This window comes from Rana temporaria, chromosome 1 (genome assembly GCF_905171775.1).
Source record: "Rana temporaria chromosome 1, aRanTem1.1, whole genome shotgun sequence".
In the NCBI taxonomy this organism is placed as follows: domain Eukaryota; kingdom Metazoa; phylum Chordata; class Amphibia; order Anura; family Ranidae; genus Rana; species Rana temporaria.
This window is the reverse complement of record NC_053489.1, coordinates 220689309-220711171: the sequence shown is the minus strand read 5'-3', so window position 1 is coordinate 220711171 and position 21863 is coordinate 220689309. Positions and strand designations below refer to the sequence as shown.

The following is a 21863-nucleotide window of genomic DNA, read 5'->3' as shown; positions in this document are numbered from 1 at the left end:
GTGTTAGACGGTTAGAGGGGCTGGGGGACATTTTTAAGACTCATGCATCTACCTACGATTCGTATAAAAAATAAAAAAACACCACCATACATCTCTTTTAAATTTGATGTTACCTGAACAGCTAGCAGCATCTGATAAAAATAAAGTTTTGCAGTTGATTCTTTAAGCCCGGATGTTGCCAATACCCTGTCAAATAATTCTCCTCCTTCCATCCTGAAAAAAAAAAAAAGAAAAACAAGTGGATCACCAGATTACTACATTACCCATCTAAAGTGAAGAAGTACAAAGAGAACATGCAATTTTATGTTACCCCAACATTTCATATTCCTGATATGGGACTCTTACCATGTACTTGTTCTAAAATGTATCCTGTTCTCCTTGCATTGCTTCCTATGTGTGAAATTCCTGGTTATCCTACCAATCCCCCTGCTTTCCTACTTCAAATTGACCATGCTGGGCATGGAAGCTCCTGCCTGTTCTCTACTGGTCAGACTAGTGCTGAAACGCCCCCCACCTTCAGCTAATCACTGGGAAGATCAGTGTCTTGCTGTTTCTCTGTCTCCTGCTGACATCCCCCCTCCCTCCCTAAGGCCCTTATGCAGCTGAGAACAGATATCATGTGATCACTTATAATAAAAAAAAAAAAAAAAAAAAAAGGAGAGAAAAAAAATGTGAGGTATTTTAGTATTTGAAACCGAACACGGTGTTTTACAAGGTTAGGATTCACTTATACTTTAAGCCAACGGCTTTACAGAACCAATAAACAAAATCAGGATATCCTGGTTTGCTTGGAAGATAAGTAAAACTGTCTGGTGAATGTGTCTTGAATGTTTTGTTCAGAATAGTCTGAATTACAACAGTTATTTGGCTTATGTTGTTTTATTTTTACGGCAAAATACAATGTTTTTAGTAAGGCGTAAGAAACATAGCTATTGTGATTGACAGAACACTGGTCCAATGTCGGTGGCGGAGGCGGGACGTGTGTGCGATGTCAGAGCCGAGTAAACAGGACACGACGGCTCGGTGATTCAAGCGGCACTTGTCTCCCTCCTTCTCCTCCGAGGTACGCCATCGGCATATAACACGCACCCGTGATTTCCCCCCTATTTTCAGAGAGAAACGGTGCGTGTTATACGCCGATAAATACGGTATATAATTGAATGTGTGCGAAACTTATAGCCTACAAACTATGGGCTATATATGGTATCTCACAAAAGTGGGTACACCCCTCACATTTTTGTAAATATTTTATTATATCTTTTCATGTGACAACACTGAAGAAATGACACTTTGCTACAATGTAAAGTAGTGAGTGTACAGCTTGTATAACAGTGTACATTTGCTGTCCCCTAAAATAACTCCACACACAGCCATTAATGTCTAAACCACTGGCAACAAAAGTGAGTACACCACTCAGTGAAAATGTCCAAATTGGGCCCAATTAGCAATTTTCCCTTCCCAGTGTTATGCGACTCATTAGTGTTACAAGGTCTCAGGTGTGAATGGGGAGCAGGTGTGTTAAATTTGGTGTTAATCGCTCTCACTCTCTCATACTGGTCAATGAAAAATCAACATGGCACCTCATGGCAAAGAACTCTCTGAGGATCTGAAAAAAATAATTGTTGCTCTACATAAAGATGGTCTAGGCTATAAGAAGATTGTCAAGACCCTGAAACTGAGCTGCAGCACGGTGGCCAAGACTATACAGCAGTTTAGCAGGACAAATTCCACTCAGAACAGGCCTCGCCATGGTCGACCAGAGAAGTTGAGTGCACGTGCTCAGCGTCTTATCCGAGGTTGCCTTTGGGAAGTAGACGTATGAGTGCTGCCAGCATTACTGCAGAGGTTGAAGGGGGCGGGTCAGCCTGTCAGTGCTCAGACCATACGCCGCACCCTCATCAAATTGGTCTGCATGGCTGTTGATGCACAAGAAAGCCTACGAACAGTTTTCTGAACACAAGCAGACTAGTAAGGACATGGATTACTGGAACCATGTCCTGTGGTCTGACGAGACCAAGATAAACGTATTTGGTTCAGGTGGTGTCAAGCAGGTACAAAGACAAGTGTGTCTTGCTTACAGTCAAGCATGGTGGTGGGAGTGTCATGGTCTGGGGCTGTACGAGTGCTGTTGGCATTAGGGAGCTGGCAGCACTCATACAGCCCCAGTTGCGTGTAGTTATTTTGAGAGGACAGCACATTTACACTGTTATACAAAAGGCATACACTCACTACTTTACATTGTAGCAAAGTGTCATTTCTTCAGTGATATACATTTTTTTACAAAACTGAGATACTATATTTAAAACTTGTTCAGATGAGACCCTAACATGCCAGACACTAGTATGACATCTTATGTTGTAAAGCGCTGCCTAAACTGTTGGCGCTATATAAATCCTGTATAACAATAACAATAATAATCAGGGTGCTAGTATAAAGTATGGCCATGATCAGGATGCTGGTATGGCATATGGGTTGATCATTGTGAGCACAGGGACAGGTGGCAGGTGCTGACTGTATTTTTTATTATGACTACACTGGGGCAGTGATCAGGAACACTGGGGCAGGCTGGCACCGCAGACTGAGAATGAACATGCTGCCTGACAGAAGCCACCAATGCGGGGTGATGTTAACCTGCATCCGCGCTGCTTCCCGTCTACAGTTTATAGGCTATGGGTGGACAGAAAGCGGTTAAACACAGACTATAGTGAATATATTCAGTGAGCAAATATTTTGAATTATGAGAATTATTGAATTATGTCCTCCGGACCGTATCCGCGGATAAATCCTCTGGCGGATTTTGATCTCCTGGTTGTTCTAACCAAAAGATCAAAATCCCCGCGGAATTCCGCCCGCGGTGACGTGTCACGACGTCGCCGCGATGATGACGCGGCGACGCTGTCATATAAGGATATCCACGCATGCGTCGAATCATTACGACGCATGCGAGGGATGTGTTCGGACGGATCGATCCGGTGAGTCTGTACAGACCACCGGATCGATCCGCTGGAGCCGATTCCAGCGGATAGATTTCTTAGCATGCTAAGAAATTTTTATCCGCTGGAAATCGGTCGGCCCGAAATATATCCGCGGATAAATATCCGCTGGATCGTACACACCAGTGGATCTATCCGCTGAAACCGATCCGCGGATCAATTTCAGCGGATCGATCCTCTCGTGTGTACGGGGCCTTAGGCCCCGTACACACGGTCGGACAAAACCAATGAGAATGGTCCGACGGACCGTTTTCATCGGTTCACCGCTGAAGTGGCCCGACGGCCTGATATGCGTACACACCATCGTTCCAAAAACCGATCAGGTCAGAACGCGGTGACGTCAAACACACGACGTGCTGAATAAAACTAAGTTCAATGCTTCCAAGCATGCGTCGACTTGATTCTGAGCATGCGCGGGTTTTGAACCAATGCTTTTCTGTACTAACCATCGGTTTGGACCGATCGGGCAGCGGTCCATCGGTTTGGTTTTGAAGCAGGTTTTAAAATTTTGGACCGAAGGAAAACAGACCGATGGGCTATACGCACGGTCGGTTTGGACCGATGAAACTGAACCTCGGTCCATTCTCATCGGTTTTGTCCGACCGTGTGTACGCGGCCTTACATGTAATGTCATATTTTAATATTACACATGTGTGAAACAATATGTAGATTTGAAGATGGTTCCCTGTTTTTTACATCAATCATTTAGACACCTTTTTTTAAATTTACGGAGATAAAATTTGTAGAGATATGAGCAGTGTTTTGCATCCAATCAGTCCACAGACTTGTAAACAAACATTGTGAGAGAGGGATGGAAAGGCACAACCATTTGGCAGCACTACTAAGCAAGAAGCACAACCTGCAAAGTAAGCAGCCCATGTGACCAAAGCCTTTATACCAGTCAAAAATTCTCTGCTGTTTGGGCGGAACTGATTTAATCGCCAGCTCAAGTGAACAGAAATACCTTGTACTTATGGTTATGGAGAGTAGATGATTCAATCACATTCCACTCACAACGCATCACTGGGTGCATGATTAACCAATCACCAAGTAGCATCCCGATCACATGGGGGGTGTGAAGAGTCCTAAACCCTGTATAAGCTTTAACCAAAGCAATTTAGCACTACCACAGGGCATCTGCATTCCCACAGATGAAGAGAGCAGTGGGGGAGCGATGACCAAGTCATAGAGCAATCCCACTGGTGGCTAATCTATTGAGCTTTTATTTTTATCCCTGTTAAAAAAAAAACAACAACACAGCTTTTGCTGCAAAATATGGAGCTTCACTGAATTCACTTTCATTAGGCCCAGGTTGTCACCGATCCACCTCAGAGTCATCATGCAGCCTGGGCTCACAGTACTCCTTGACTGAGCACCACTCACACATAAATGCAAGGGGGAAGGACAGCCCCCCAGCTAGGAAATGACCGCTGACATTGCACCGGTCTGAAGATTGCAGGAAAAAGATGTTAAAAGGTTTTTAAAAACAAATACATCAGACGAGCAGAACCTAGAGCTGAAGTTCATGTTGATCCGCTGACACCCGCAATCTCATAGGGATCATGTATGTCCCTTTTTCATCCGTACACGGATGGATGAAAAAACGGACACACGGTCCGTCAGTGTGAAAGAGCCCGAAGGCTGCAATTGCTGACCTTCAGCTGCTCGATACTTTGTATTCCTGTTCTGAAAAATGTATGTACTATAGGACTTCTGACTTCACTAATCTGTATACTTGTTCAGAAAAGCTAGTAGCTCGGTATGACAACATGGCAATGTGCATTTTTAAAATGTGATCAGTATTGGCCCCTCATATTTCACTCATAATTGGTTTACTTCAGTACCATACCATAATTACATGAATGAGTAAGCTTGTAAATGATGTGAAAGTCAAAGTAAATACACAAAAAAACAAAACAAAAAAAAGCTCAGGGGCTCACTGAAAATTAAAGGGGTTGTAAAGCTGTGTGTTTTTTTTACCTTAATGCATCCTATGCATCAAGGTAAAAAAATACCTTGCACTCTCGGGCCCCCCAACCCCCCCCCCCCCCGTTTTACTTACCTGAGCCACGAAACTCCGTGGGCGCGATCCCGACAAGCTTTACCCCAGCTTAAGGCAGCTCTTAATTGGAGCTTTATAGCAGCGCAGCCATTGGCTCCCACTGCTGTCAATCAAATCAATGACCCGGCGTGCAGGGGGCGGGGCAGTGAGATACACTTGGCGGCTATGGCCGCCACTGTATCACATGGGAGTGCGCCCACAAGCTAACCCCCTTGGGAGAGTGCTTCCCAAAAGGGGGTTAGCTCTTGCAGGGAGGAGCCAAGACAGCCGCCCGAGGGACCCCAGAGGACAAGGATCGGGGCCACTCTGTGCAAAACGAACTGCACAGTGGAGACAAGTAGGATATGCTTGTTATTTAAAAAAAATACCTTTACAATCCCTTTAGCTATATTTTTACTTAAAATTCTTCAGATCTGGAGCATTATGGATAACATCCTTTACATAAAATGTTAGATCGCTCTAACTAAAAATGATTAAGAAATATTTAGTGCATTACTCACAACTCCAAAACGATGTAAAAATAGTCCTCTGTGTCAAAGAAGTTTTCAATCTTAATGATACAAGGCTGAAAAAGATAAAGAATTTTGTATAATGCAAACTGAATTAGCGCTTAATACATTTTTAACTTGTTTATGTCATTACATGTTTCTTCTAGATTATGGAAAACAGCATTTCCAGTCCTGGCATGTGTGCCAGCAGCCGTTCAGGTTTGTGGATAGCCACAGCAGGAGATAAATAACATTGCTAGGACAATAAGGTGTCCATTTGAACAACACCTGTACTACAGGGAGGACTTGAGGAAAAGGTTAGAAAACCTTGGTGTGAAGAATTTAGTACACCATTAGATATTTAATGATGTCACCTAAAGTTGAACTTTACCCATATAACAAGGAACATACATTCCACATTAATAATTATGCTACCAAAATGAGTGTGTGCTGTAAATTGCCTCCAGCATTGCTCCTGTTTCTTCTTGCCGGAGGCTGCCACTTTTGCTGAAGCCCAGAGCCCCTGAGCAGCAGGAAAATAATAAAGAGGAACTAAGCCCATCTATTTAACACTTTAAAAAAAAACAGTTACATTCCTGGAAGGTTGGGATTGCTAACGGGCACATTTGCTTGTGTCCTCAACCAAACAGTCAAATCATCAAATGGCTGGTGTCAGAACAGATTACATGTGCAGCACCATACAGATCAAACAGAAGCAGCTTCCTTGGCTGTAAAAGATAGGAGAGTTTAATTCCACTTTAAGGCTGTCAGCAGATCGCCTCTACAAACTTGGCAGTGTCTAAAAATGGAGAGCACCTGAGCATGTGCAGAGTAGGACGAGACTGTGTATTCCTACATTTTAAAAACAGTATTGTCATTTCTTTTTAATGTTTTACATTTGCTATACCTGCAAAATGGGGCAGCCTGAAGTGATCTAGCAGGACTTAATTTTCTGACTAAAGTTCCACTTTAAGTGTGCATTGAATATTATCACCATCATAAAACAAACAAGAAAATGTATGTCAATACGTTTACTTACATGACTAATTTTTTTTAGAATTTCAATTTCTGTGCCTGCGGAAATGGTGTGGTTCTACAGAAAAGAAGATTTACATTTTTTTTAGTTCATGTCCTAAGACAGGGGTCTCCAAACTTTTTAGCCCGAGGGCCACATTTTAGATTTTACAAATATTCGCGAGCCTAAAAAATTGGTTATTTATAAATAAATGAATAAAATCATAGCCTTTCCACTTGTCTGTTTACCCGTCAGAGTCTCATTGCACATTGTGTCCCCATCAGAGCATTTCCACACATCTGTGTCCCCATTACAGCCTTTCTGCACCTCTGTGTCCCCCATCAGAATCTCCCCAATATCAGTGTCCCCCATCAGAGTCTCCCCATATCTATGTCCTCCATCCATCAGAGTCTCCCCATATCTATGTCCTCCATCCATCAGAGTCTCCCCATATCTATGTCCTCCATCCATCAGAGTCTCCCCAGTATCAGTGTCCCCAGCAGAGTCTCCCCAGTATCAGTGTCCCCAGCAGAGTCTCCCCAGTATCAGTGTCCCCAGCAGAGTCTCCCCAGTATCAGTGTCCCCAGCAGAGTCTCCCCAGTATCAGTGTCCCCAGCAGAGTCTCCCCAGTATCAGTCTCCAAATCCTCAGTGTCCCTGTCAGCAGTGTCCCCAGCAGAGTCTCCTGTATATGTACGTTTGCCTCGAGCAGCTCTCCTGCCCGCTGCTACACACATGGAAGAATCTCTAATACAAACAGCGGGCGGGATGCCGGAAGGTGCCACCCTGATGATGTCAGTCGTCATTGGTTGCTAGGACAGGCAGTCCCAGCAGCCAATCCTCAGCGCAGCGTGGCAGTATGGGAGGGTGTGGGGGAGCGGCATTGTTTGCGGGACCTGCCAGTCATATTGACAATCTGCTGCTTTTAAAGGCAACAGATCAGCAATGCTATAAGTGTCGGTGAGCCGCGGGCCAGGGAAAAGGCACAATCAGCCAGATGTGGCCAGCGGGCCGGGGTTTGGAGATCCCTGTCCTGAGAGACCAAGTCTCCAAGCCAACCAACTGTGCAACAAATGTTGGCGAGCATAGCAGATAAAATACAAAAAGATGAAACCAACACAGCATGCTTGATTTTAACAAACTATAGCATTTTGTTTGAGGAATTAGAAAAACAAAAACAATTTTCACACAATTTCTATAAAACTAAATGCACCAGAAAACTAAATCCTACTTACCAAAGAAGCAGAACTCATCCGAAATGAGCGCTTACTTATCATTTTCACAGCCACTTTCTTGCATGTTAATTTTTCAAAGGCCAGTTTGACTTCACCACAAGCCCCGCTGAAATAACAGAAGAACGTAAAGCTGAGACCAGAGCTCCAGAATAAAGACACACATGAAACCCCTTCATAAAAACTAAAGTGCAAAAGTATAACAAAATCTTCTAAAGTCAGGTCATGCAATCACATTGCACTGCTTTCCATTTCAAAGGCTGCAGCCTAGGAGAAGGGGTTGCTGAAGAGGCTGTATTAACTTGCAATAAGTAACATATGCTATATTACCAAAAGTATTGGGACACCCACCTTTACAAGAACTTTAATGGCATGTTTTATGTTAATGTATCGTGACCCGACGTGATTGACGTTTTTAACGAACGGCGCATGCGTGCGCATGCTCAGTATCACGTAGAATTTTCAAATTAAATTACGCCCGCTCAATGCCTAGTCGACGTGAACGTAACTTGCGTCCAGCCCCATTCACAGATGACTTACGCAAACACGACGCTGTTCGTACGTTTCCGACGTCCATACCCAACATGACTTACCCCTGCTTTATGAGGGGTAACTTTACACCTGCGTATGTCTTATGTAAACGACGTATCTTGATACGCCGGGCGCACGTACGTTAATCGGTGTATCTAGCTAATTTACATATTCGACGCGGAAATCTACGGAAGCGCCACCTAGCGGCCAGCGTAAATATGCAACTAAGATACAACGGCGTAAGAGACTTATGCCGCTCAATCTTAGCCAAATTTATGCGTAACTGATTCTAAGAATCAGCCGCATAGATACGACGGTTCTCATTCGGACTTACGACGGCGTACATGGCGCTACGCCGTCGTAAGTCCTTTGAGAATCTGAGCCTATGTATCTGCAGACTTCACTTCCATTACAAGCCCAAACATAAGGAGGTTCATTTCTCATACTTGGATAGTAGGCAGAGCCATACAGATCTTACTGGGACATCCAGAACTGCTGGTTTACATGATAGATCAAGTCTATTATTTCAGAGCCACTGCTGTTTAAAGGTTGTAAACCTGTGCCAAGTGAAATCTGCCAATACACAGATATAGGAATATGCTATAAATACGCCAATCTTCTCACTTTAATACTATGAATCGCTAATCATAAACAAACATGCAACAAATTAGGTCAGTTTGTAGCCAGATTTCCTGACTTGCATGCATGCATGTTTCTGGTTAGTAATTCAAAAGCATTGAAGTCAAAGGATCGGCATAATAGAAAATGAACTGATGGCTACAGAAAAAGACATCAGTTTTTCTATCTTTGGGCTCAGGTTTACATAAAATTCCAGTTGAATACATAGTCTATTTGTCTGATGTACCGCTGTAATAATAATAATAATAATAATAATAAAAAACTAAGGCATACAAAATGCCATTGTACCCTACCTTCCTATGGTTTTTGATATGATGTATCGGTCTCTAATTTCCTTAGGATAAACAGATTGATCATCAACCAACAGGTCAGAGAACACAAAAACTGCAAAAAATAAAAAATAAACTGTTACATGCAATTAAACAGTGCTATATATGAGCAAGAGTAAACAAAACCAAAGTCCCTTATATAACACATATCGTTTACAAGCATTTTTTAATAAATGGTTTGTTAATCCATATAACTCAAACACCGCCAGACCCTCTATTAGAGCCTGGCATAGCACACTGCATTAGTCTTTTAGAAAACGAGCGTTGTAAATACCCATTTAGAGCTGTCTTCAGGTCGGTCACATGACTCGTGGCCGCTGTACAGCTCCAATGGATGGCTTCTGCAGGAGGGGCCGTGATCTTCCTATGACGTCAGCCAGGGATGATCACATGGTCGCTTAGTCTCTCCTGCAGTAGCCATGAAAACCGACCGAGAGTCACATGAATCACGCTTAATAAGTATTTACAATGCTCATTTTTATATAAGCCTAATGCAGTGTGGTATGCCAGGATATAATAGAGGGTCTGGCAGTGAGTATTTAAATTATATGGTTCATATATGAATTTCACCAATAGCGGGGGGGGGGGGGGGGTTTCAGGGGCAGAGACGGGGACATGAGCTGACAGGCAAGGAGGAGGGGGTGGCGAGGGGGAGAGAGGAGAGCAGAGAGGACAGCTGCATATGACGGAGGGCCGCACTCTGACCACGGTGGTCAGGGCTCAGTAGCCCTGATTTTCATGGTCAGTACAGAAAGGGGATAAAAGGAAGTGGCAGGTTCAGGGAGGTTTTTTAGAGGGGGACAGATTACACAGCACAAGCACTGTGCTGTTTAACCTGCTTTAAGGGACCAGGAAATCATATATATATATATATATTTTTTTTTTTTTTGGGGGGGGGGGGGTTACTTAAATCTATTTAGAAAATACTGTAAAGGAGCGGTCACTAATGAAAATCGCACCTGTTCATTCGTGCATTTGTGTACTTAGACAAACCTATGAACTCACTAAAGGGCGACTGATATTCAGGGATTATGGATTAAAGAAGACAAACCTTTTTCTTCCATTTTGGTTCTAGTAAGGGAGGATTATAAACCCTGTAAAGTTTTCAAGTTTGTTTTTTTGTAGGCCATCACTGTACCATTGGGGAGATTCCCATTTATAAGGACACGGAGATCAATAAAAACAAACAAACAAACACACACACACACACACACACACCACCACACGTGACAGGCGTTCAAATCCCTCGCCACTTAATTAAAAAAAAAAAAAAAAGGCTGGCCATACATTATAAAATGTTCTTGTATACTTTTCCTTTACCAAAACAATATAATAGAATATAACATGAGGTCAAACCTAAACACTTTCAACGTGTATGCAATCAGGCAGGCCCTTGCACTAAATAGTTGAAGGCAAATTTAAAAGAAATTGAAAAATATTCAGTTCTACTTTCGGGTCAAAACACTTCAGTTTATCATTCAGAATGAAAAGACAGGCTTTTACTGCCATCTTGTGACAGGATCATGTGTGAAATTAATCTATATTTTGGGAATATGCCATTATACCTTTGGCTCAGGAAACTCTTGTATTAATAGTATGATAGTATGATAGTATGAGTTGCAATATTAAAAGCATTCCTTCCCCCCCTCCCTTTTCTTGTATTCATCTCCCTCCCCCACCCCTCCCCAAATCCAACAGGGGTTATCCTTTTCCCCACATACTCCCCTCACCCTCCCTCCCCACTACTTTCTCTGCTACCACCCTATCCTACCATCCAACCCCTGACCTGTCCAGAACTAGATTATGTGCAATTGGGACACCGAATCTTTCCCATCCCACCCTCCCTCTTCACCCAAGAATAAAAAAAGTTTGATGTGCAGTGAAATCAGTTACCAAGCAGCGCTAATCACCACTTCAGTTATACAATCACGGCACCAAACCAAGTTGTTATTGTATCTACCTATATATACACACACACACACACACAGTATATTCTTACATGACTTCACCATTTTACCAGAGTATATTTTGCTCATTTCCACAGTCTGTGCAAATGTGAAGGAGAGAAAACAAAAAAAGAAGTTGTTCTTCAAATCTTGTACTTCTCTCCCACAGTGTAACCCACATATCAGTATTATTTGCCTTCAGTTCCACTCCAAAGATCTTAAGGATCCATTCACACCATGCGTTTCATCATACTTTTTGCAGAAATGCAAGACATTTTTTTTTACATGGGTTCCTATGGAACATGTTCACATCAATGCATTTTTGTACCTCTGTTTCCCCGCCCCAAAAAAAACACACATGCACCATAAAAAAAACGTACAACGCAAATCGCGTCAAAATGACACAGAAAGCATTGCAGAAACATTCACAAGTAACATGCATGTGAATAGAGCCTGATGCCGCGTACACACGATCATTTTTCAGCATGAAAAAAAAACGTCGTTTTTAAAAAACGTCATTTAAAATGACCGTGTGTGGGCTTCAAATCATTTTCCGGGTTCTGAAAAAACGAAAAAAAAAACAAAAAAAAACGAACATGCTGCATTTTTTAACGACATTTAAACGATGTCGTTTTTCGGGTTGTAAAAAATTATCGCGTGTGGGCTAAAATTACGTTAAAAACCTGCGTATACTTAGAAGCAAGTTATGAGATGGGAGCGTTTGTTCTGGTAAAACTACTGTTCGTAATGGAGTAAGCACATTCATCACGCTGTAACAGACAGAAAAGCGTGAATCGTCTTTTACTAACATGGAATCAGCTAAAGCAGCCCCAAGGGTGGCGGAATCCGCATGGAACTTCCCCTTTATAGTGTCGTCTTACGTGTTGACGTCACCGCGCTTTGCTAGAGCATTTTTTTAAAACGATGGTGTGTGGGCAACATCGTTTTAATAATGAAGTTGGAAAAACTTTGTTTTTACTACATGCCGAAAAACATGGTTTTTTTTTAATGCCGAAAAATGATCGTATGTACGTGGCATAAGACATCATTTGAATGTGCAATTTGCCATGCTGCGAAACCAGAGGCAAGAATCTACTGATTCCTGGTCTTGGGATGGACAGCTGTATTTGAATAGCTGTGGTCGATGTGCCTGTACACTGCAATGACAGATTGGAGGTGGCTGCAGCTAATCGTGTCCATTTTCGATTATCAATGATTATCTGCAGTGAAAAGCAAATGCAAGTTTTTTGCAGGTAAAAAAGTGCATCTATTTGTTTTCTTAGTAGCCTGCAGAGCATTGTACCCACAATCAGCAGAATGTGAGTGCAATGTCAGGCTCCTACAGACTCTCAGTACAGCAGTCCGCCAGTACCTCCTGTACAGGCAGGCAGTTACTGAAATTCAGGAAGAATCAAACTACTAGAACGCTCACCAGCACCCTCGGAATTAATTGAGAACTACAAGCCTTCTGCTGCGGTGGAAGATACGACTTGTAGTTTATTAATTCACAGAACTCTGTGAATGAATGCTGAGGCATTGTATTCAAATTGTGGCAGCGGGTGCAGGGAGAGGATCCCCCACCAGCAGTCACTGGGGGGGGGGGGGGGGGAGCAGATTAGGGTGGTGCAAGGCTACTGCTTCACAACAGACATGTATCAGAAATATGAAATGTTGGGGGTAACTTTGAAGCAGATTGATGCTCATTTACAAGTGTTTAGCCATGTTTAGAGAAACTACTTGGATCCTGGACAGAATTTTAAAAATGTTAAATGCATCTACAATGACTACACCGAATCACGGATAACTGCACAGTGTGAATGGCACCATTGAAAAATGAATATATGCATTTAGAAATGTTCTCTAAATGCATATAAACACAGAGTTGACAATGCCAGCATGAATGAGGCCTACATGAAGCTGTGGTGCATGTGCCTAATAGACTCAAGGCCTTGATGGTAATTTTTCTGATCAAAGGCTGTGTGGCTCTGGCCTGGGATGGGCCACAGAGTAAAGATCTCTGGAGAGGGTCAAAGATAAGTATGCGAAGATGCAAGTTGCACTTTACTAACCATGAAGTCTCCCTCAATTTAAGGCAATGGCTTAAGAACATTGAGTACGCTTGAAACATGTGAAAGTCAAAATATGCAGCCTGCGACCCACTGAGGAGATATTCTCTCACTTCCTGTGAGGGAAGTGAATGAGAATGTTTCCAATGTGAGGACAAACAGCAAGACAAGTACTAATCAGAACAGTAAAAAAAAAAAAAAAATAATAATAATAATAATAATACCATCTGTGTCTCGAGATTCCGCTGCCAGTGGACATTGTCCTGGGCAGGGACCCCCAAGAAGCTGATCTCCCAGTTCTACGCCTATCTTTTGGCGCCCTCGGCCGCTGCCACCGCCCATCAGTTGAAATCCCGTTGGGAACCTGATTTGGGTGAGGTGTCGGCTGAGGACTGGGAGGAGGCTCTCGCCAATTGTAGAACTGTCTCTCCCAAAATCTATGACCGCCTCACTCACCTATATATCCTTCACCAATCGTGTCTGACGCCCTACCGCACCTCTAGGTTCAGACCCAGGATACAACCCCAACTGCCCCGGCTGTGGCCATTCCAGTGCCACTTTCTACCATCTCATCTGGACATGCCCCTGCGTACAGGGGTTCTGGACCCAGGTGGTCCGGTTCCTCCACGACCGCATGGGCTCCCCGCTGTCTCTCTGCCCCTAGAGTGTACTGGGGCTCCTTTCACTCCCCGAAGCCGAAAAGTACTTGAACATATTTTTACAGAAAACATTATTCCTCGCTAGGCTTCAGATAGCTAAGACATGGATGAGGGGAGGGGACAACCCCCCCCCCCCCTACGCTGCAGCAGTGGATCAGAGCTGTTAACGACACTCTACCCTTCGAAAAGCTACTCTATGTCCATAGGGGATGCCTGGACAAATACCACAAGGTTTGGGATAGATGGCTGGGGGATGCCTCCACCTGTGATGTGCCTGACTAGTTGCTCTCCTCCCTGGCGGCCCCAGGGGATTCCCCCCTGCTGTCCCTGCACCACTCTGCCCTCTTCTATGCTATAATATGTATTCACATGTAATGGTATTCTTTGCCATGCCTGTATGTACATCAATGGGTTTTATCCGTAATTGTAGTGCTTGTTGCACTAGATACTCGTTTGTTTGTATATTTTCTCTATGCTCAATAAACGTTGTTTTGATCAAAAAATAAAATAAAAAATAATACCACCTGTGTCCCTGTTTGATATATTTCCCCTATTTCCCCACACATTTCTGTCAAAACAACCAGCAATGAAAAACTGCAAAATTAAAGGTTCCGAACCTTTCCCATTCTACTAAAAAGGACATTTTAAGAAAAAAATAAACAATAACTGCCACAAGAATAAAATACCTCTGTTGGTTGGTAATGAAAGTGCAATTTCAGCATTATTTGTTAAAGGCATAGTTTTCCCTCGTCCAATAAGCTGCTTGTTAAGAAAAGTTCCATTGCCACTTAAATCTTCAATGTAGGCAACAACCGACAAGCCTGATACAGCTTCCTACGAGAAACACAAAAACAAATTTTATTTTTTGCTTTTAAAACCCCTCAACATTGAAAACTTTTCATACAGTCTATTTTACAACTCATTTGAATGAAAGAAAATAGTACAATATAAATAGCATTATTCTGGTACTCACCCTGAAAATCCGAAAGTGCTTTTTGCTGTAAGTTTTGTATCTCTCAGTTTGATTTATTATTGGTTTATCAAAAGTATAATTACAGTGCTTGTCCCTTCCAAATTCATATTGTTCATTAATACAATCTGTTCAAAAAACAAAATATTTAGAGGATGTTTGCTCTAAATTAGATTTTCATCAAACACAGTCATTAGTATTTTTATACATTTTACTGAAAGCAGTACTCCAGAACAGTTCAAATACCTTACAGCACAGGTGTCAAACACAAGGCCCGAAGGCCGAATCCGGCCCTCCAGGCCATTTCATGTGGCCCTCGCACCTCTCCTGCAGCCCCAGCCCTCCTCCAGACCCCTACTTTCTCCTTTCAAGCAATGCATCCAGCTTCTTCCCAGCAGCAGCAGAAGGAAAGGGGGTTCATTTACTGTGATGTAAGGGAAAGTGGGGGACTCAACTTCTGATGGTGGGGTGGATCTTGACATCTAATGTAAGGGGAGGGAATGCGCTGGACAACTAATCTTACAGATACAACCGGCCCTTTTGAGGGCAATCATAATGCTGATGCGGCCCACAATGAAATTTAGTTTTGCACCCCTGCCTTACAGTGTAACTCTAAGGCCCCTTTCACACTACCATGACTTCAAAGTCACGCTATTTTGCTGGTCTATGAATCTGTACTCGCATCAAAGTCTGACTAAAGTGGTGCAGGGACTACTTTGAAGTCGGCATGACTTGAAGTCGTATCAATATTAATGGTTGTCATTGGAAATGTCGTTGTCATTGGAAATCATGGGGAACGACTTGTCAAGCTACTTTGCAGTCCCAAATAGTGGGACAAGTCATACAAGTGTGAAAGGGGCCTTAATGTTATGGATGGAAACACTTGTCCCAGGATCGTCTTTCTTTCCCTTTAAATAGATTTAACTTTATTTTCTCATGTGTCTCCAGGACAGAAGCCAAGGAGAAATTTTCCCAGTGTGGGAACAGACACCTTTCTCTACTCTGTCCAAAGTGGGTGCACAATCTATTCTTACCACTAAGGCCTGATTCAAACCTATGCATTTTTAGTGCATTTTGCAGTACAATCCATTTAACATGATTTCCTGTGGAACACTTTCTGTAGTGCATATCTGCAAAATGCAAAACGAAGCACTAAAAATGCATAGATGTGAACCAGGCCATAAAGTGGATGTAAACCCAATTCATGAAATTTGAGCTGGGCACATATCTGCAGTGTTTGGTTACCTCTCTTCAATGAGCCAAGTCCCATAGCTCTCTCCTAACTCGTTCCTCTGTTATTAGCCTGATAACTCCTGACACATCAGATAAAAGCAGCCTGAAATTTCTGTCCTGGGAGGGTTGCTAAAAATAGATTAGCAGGCAGCTGGCCCTGTTACAAAACACCTCTGAGAGTCTTTGCCTATGTGAAGAGGGGGTGTGTGCCATTCCTCCAATCAGCAACGTAACTATCTTGGCTGTATGCCCAGACATCACACTCTGTGTTAAACAAGAAGAGAAAATCTAACATGATCTGAACTTTCTAAACAGTACAGTGAAACCTCGGATTGCGAGTAATGCGGTTTAAATCCTGACTCGGTTTGCGAGTGTTGTCTCGCAATATGAGCAGGATTCAAGCCACAGCGGTGTGCAGTACCGCATTTGGCCAGAGGTGCAGGGGTGCCGAAGCCCGAACCATTCGGAAATACTCTGTCCCCGAGCCTGAGGTTTTCCCGAGTTCAGCCAAGCTGTTTGGATTACAAGCATTATCCTGGAATGGATTATGCTCGTAATCAAGGTTCCACTGTATATAGATGTGAAGACAGCAGATATTGATGTAAAACGCCAGGCCAGGTCGCTAATTCTAGTTGCAATTGCGACCTGGCGCCCGGGGTTTGTGGAACCCTGGGTAAAAATATTTTTTTTCAACAAGAAAACGTCTATGTGTTCTTTTATTAAACTTTCCAGTATCTTCCGAACTATAGAAGTTAAACTAACAGCTTTTTTAGTTACATGGTAAAGACTAGGGTTGTCCCGATACCACTTTTTTAGGACTGAGTACAAGTACCGATACTTTTTTTCAAGTAGTCGCCGATACCGAATACCGATACTTTTTTTAAATGTGTCCCCAAATGCAGCCATGTCCCCCCACATATTGCAGCCATGTCCCCCCACAGATGCAGCCATGTCCCCCCACAGATGCAGCCATGTATCCCCCCATCCAGCCATGTCTCCCCCCCATCCAGCCATGTCTCCCCCCCATCCAGCCATGTATCCCCCCATCCAGCCATCGTCTGCCCCAGGGGTCAAGTCCTGGGGAAAAAAGTGTGGGAACTCCCACCCAAGATCCACTCCCCCACCCAAAAAAAAATAAAAAAATAAAGATACGCTCATATGCATATATATTTCACACCCTTTTACATTACATAGCACCATGCATCACTGGACCCCCTTTACATTACACAGCACCTTTGGACCCCCTTTTCATTACACAGCACCTCTGGACCCCCTTTTCATTACACAGCACCCTGCATCACTGGACCCCCTTTTCATTACACAGCACCCTGCATCACTGGACCCCCTTTACATTACACAGCACCCTGCATCACTGGACCCCCTTTACATTACACAGCACCCTGCATCACTGGACCCCCTTTTCATTACACAGCACCTTGCATCACTGGACCCCCTTTACATTACACAGCACCCTGCATCACTGGACCCCCTTTACATTACACAGCACCTCTGGACCCCCTTTACATTACACAGCACCTCTGGACCCCCTTTACATTACACAGCACCTCTGGACCCCCTTTACATTACACAGCACCTCTGGACCCCCTTTACATTACACAGCACCTCTGGACCCCCTTTACATTACACAGCACGGTTAAAACAGGATCAGGAGTGGGTACACTTTACATGCTGTAACCTCACAGCAGTGAGGTAACGGGCCACCCATTCACTATCTCACAGTGTGGATATTATAGAGAAGATACCGTCACCACATTCAGCACATATCCAATGGACTTTCACATTTTTGAATGATTGCTATATACTATATCATGAAATAAGTTATTTTGTACTGCATCAGTTGGATTGCCACACATGCTTTGCACAGTTGTTTTGGCACTTTTATCATATTTAGCATTTGTGTTATTAAGGACTTGTTTGTTCTGTATTTTCACTTTACCATTGCTATAGTACTTGCTGGCAAGTTAAGTTACTATAATAATAAGGTTTGCACATAGCACTTTTTTTTGTTCCACATTTTTTTTAGCAACAGCACATAAGATTTGGAACTTTTGGCTATTTTCTTGCACATTGCACTTTTTACAACAGCTCAGTAACTCAAGGGTACCTCTGTTGTGAGAAGTCCTCCAGTCGAGTGTCTGAGCGCGTTCGTGTGTTCCCAAAGAGGGTACAGCAATGCAGCAAGGACCGCAAAGGGACCTGGACCGGGCGGGAGGCGATGGAAGTAGCTGAGCTGGGCACTGGGCAGGAGCCTCTGCGATGGATGTGTAGCAATTGGCGGGACAAGCCGGGCGCACTCGTATGACGTCATCGGGAGCGTGGGTGTTGCCGTGGTGACAGAAAAGGACGGAAGGAGACAGGAATCGGGTACAGTTGTAAATTCGCTGCCTGTCACAATGCGTCTGCTCGAGTCCTGCAACAGGAACGACGTGTGCGGGGACGTCGTTCCCGCAGGACTCGAGCCCTGGTCTGCCCCCATCCAGCCATGTTCCACTTACCTGCATCCCCGCTGCCGCCGACGACTGTGTAATACGCCGGGAACGTTACAGTTTTGAATCGCTGTAATGATTGGCCCCGCGCTGCGTATAGACACTCCCCCTTGCTCGGGATTGGACAGTTCACCCGAGCAAGGGGGAGTGTCTATGCGCAAATCATTACAGCGATTCAAAGCTGTAATGTTCCCGCCCGTATTACACAGTCGGCGGTAGCGGGGATGCGGCGTAACGGCGGCGGATTGCGGCTTCGGTTGCGGCGGTCGGCGGCGGTCGGGGACGCAAGTATTCTATTTAGGTATCGGGGCGGGGTATCGGCGTCTGAGTACCGCCGAGAAAACTCGGAATCGGTCCCGATACCGATACTAGTATCGGTATCGGGACAACCCTAGTAAAGACATTGATCCCTTTTTAAATATGGGCATGACATTGGCCCTGTGTTTTTTTAGGATCCGTGGGTGTATGCCATCTGGTCCAGGTGCTTTATCCACCTTAATTCTGTCTAAATATTTCTGGACCATATCACTTTTGAGCCATTGTGGATCATTTGGGGCTTTGTCACTACCACCCCCATTATGAACATGAGCTTCCCCCATGCTCTTTGTATACACAGAGTTGAAGAAAATATTTAATAAATTAGCCTTCTCTTTGTCCCCAGTCACCCAATCTAGATTATTTTGTAAAGGGCCTACATGCTCAAACCGGACCTTTTTACTATTAATACACTTGAAGAAAGGTGAACTTATCCCTTAAAGCGGTAGTTCACCCTCACCCACATGATTTTACCATCGAGACAGGCATTGTAGCGCGAGCTACAGTATGCCTGTCCCGATTTTTTTAACCCCGGACTCACCTCGTAATCGTACATTGTAGATTTCGGCTCCCGCGGGGAATGGGCGTGCCTATGGAGAGGGAGGATGATTGACGGCCGGCCCTGGCACGTCACTCTCCCCGAAGACAGCCGGAGTAGGTCTCGGCTCTTCACGGCGCCTGCGCACAGGCTATGCGCAGGCGCCGTGAAGAGCCAAGCCTATTTCGGCTATTTTCGGAGAAGCGTGACGCGCCAGAGCCGGCCGTCAATCATCCTCCGTCTCCATAGGCACGCCCATTCCCCGGTATCTTCGATGTACGACTACAAGGTGAGTACGGGGGTAAAAAAAATCGGGACAGGCATACTGTAGCTCGCGCTACAATGCCTGATTTTATGGTAGTAGAAAAAAAAAAAAAAAATTTCGTTCATAGGGTGAACCCCCGCTTTAAGAAAGTTAGTTTTATAGGCCAAGGCCATTTAAAACTGAACCGGATTATTAAAGGCCAAGGTCTACTGTTTTACTATTTCCCCACTGCCCAACTAAATCCTAACATGCAGCTGGTGGGGACACAGTACACATGCCAATGCAGCAAACTTGCGCGCTGCAGCAAATTGAACCCAGCTTGTCATGTTGACAAGCAGCACCAATTAAGCCTTATGTGGAAATCCTGTGAAAACGGGCCGCCTGTCCGTTTTCACCCAATCATATACGATTCGCCAGACGGATGGAAAATAGGACCCCCATCAGTCTGAATTTGGCAGACAGGATCGATTAGCACCACTCCATAGGGGTGAATGGATAGTTCAATCAGCAAACCTGATCGTACAAGCCCTGTAAAAGGGACCCAAGTCTAATTCAAAGTTAGCTGCTCTCTGAAAAGTGATCCACCTCTGCAGTACGAGCCTCGCCTAAGAGCATTTTTTTGAGGTTCCTTGTGGATATTACATTTATTACATTTATAAGATAATTTATTAGCCTGTTTCCACTGATATTACCTTATTGTTTTATGTTACTGCCAACACTTCAGAGAAAATGATTGTTCGTGACTCCGCTGAATATTGTCCGCTGACAATATTTGAATTATTATTGATACGGATAAAGGAAAGTGTTGCAATGCTTTCTGAATTCACCATAAACTAGAAAGAAGCCTGCAGTGACTAGTAAAAACATCTCAGTTACATTTGTAGATAGATATATCTGAAAGTTTATAGGGCAAAAAAAACAAAAGAACATACCATGGTTCAAGAAACCTTTTCCTAAAGCCCACAAACGACCCCAAGGCTGTGGAGCCTGCTCATCCATTTCCACATCTTCTGGAATAGAAGCCAAATCCTGTACTGGAACCGTGTCTAAAGAGCTCAGGGTACCAGAGCCAGAAGAGGAAGACTGACTGTATGACTGAGGAGCACTGGACGATGAACTAGATGTGCCTTGAGATGTGCCTTGAGTGGTGCCTTGAGATGTGCCTTGAGACGTGCCTTGAGATTGCTGTGAATTTTGGGATTCACCCTTCGTGTCACGGGACATAGTGAAACTAAATGAAAAGAGGAAAAAAAAAATTGACATTATATATATATGTTGTCTATAGGCAGATAGAGATGAATATCATACCTTAGTTACTTATCTTGTGCTCTGGGCTATTGCCACTTGTCTAAATCAAATAAGTATTTGCAGTATATCAAATTGGAAAAGTGGGTGTATAACTTTTCAACAAGTGTCAGCCACATGAGATAACTGGTAGCAACTTATAAGACAGGACCAGGGATCTTGTTGAAATTCATATCACATACCAAACAACATAAAGGAGTGAATGGAACTGAAGGTAACAGCTGTCTTATGTTGACTTCGCTACAGAACAAGTCAAAGGTCCTTTCCAGACCTTCACATACCAGCCATGGCCACCTCCCTCTCACTGTGAACACAAATAGGTTAGGCTGCACACAGCTTCCGTCTTCATTTAAAAATGTATAAAGCAGGGCTTGACAAATTTGCTTGGAATCTGGGAGCCAGCTAAACAAAAAAGTTAGGAGCCAGAAACGCGCCCCGTCCTGCCGAGCTCGCGCGCAGAGGCGAACGTATACGTGAGTAGCGCCCACATATGAAAGCGGTGTTCGCGAGTTATCGCCACGATTGGTAGAGCGAGAGCAATAATTCTAGCCCTAGACCTCCTCTGTTACTTTAAAACATGCAACCTGTAGAATTTTTTAAACGTCGCCTATGGAGATTTTAAAGGGTAAAAGTTTGTCGCCATTCCACGAGCGGACGCAATTTTGAAGCGCGACATGTTGGGTATCAATTTACTTGACGTAACATTATCTTTCACAATATAAAAAAAATTGGGCCAACGTTACTGGTGTCTTAATACGGTGCGACAGAAAG

At 43.8% G+C, this 21863-nt stretch overlaps 1 protein-coding gene across 2 annotated transcripts in view; it reads right to left on the bottom strand.

The window, feature by feature from the left end:
* Positions 1-21863, bottom strand: part of CHEK2 (checkpoint kinase 2) — a 63576-nt gene that overhangs the window by 34242 nt on the left and 7471 nt on the right. For both annotated transcript variants that reach the window (XM_040350728.1, XM_040350719.1), the window contains exons 2-9: positions 20720-21018; positions 14933-15057; positions 14646-14793; positions 9253-9343; positions 7793-7898; positions 6583-6636; positions 5556-5620; positions 114-213 (exon numbers count right to left, since the gene is read on the bottom strand). In XM_040350728.1, coding sequence (XP_040206662.1) covers positions 114-213; positions 5556-5620; positions 6583-6636; positions 7793-7898; positions 9253-9343; positions 14646-14793; positions 14933-15057; positions 20720-21011 — 981 coding nt within the window. In that variant the 5' untranslated portion in view covers positions 21012-21018. The remainder of the gene's footprint in view (positions 1-113; positions 214-5555; positions 5621-6582; positions 6637-7792; positions 7899-9252; positions 9344-14645; positions 14794-14932; positions 15058-20719; positions 21019-21863) is intronic.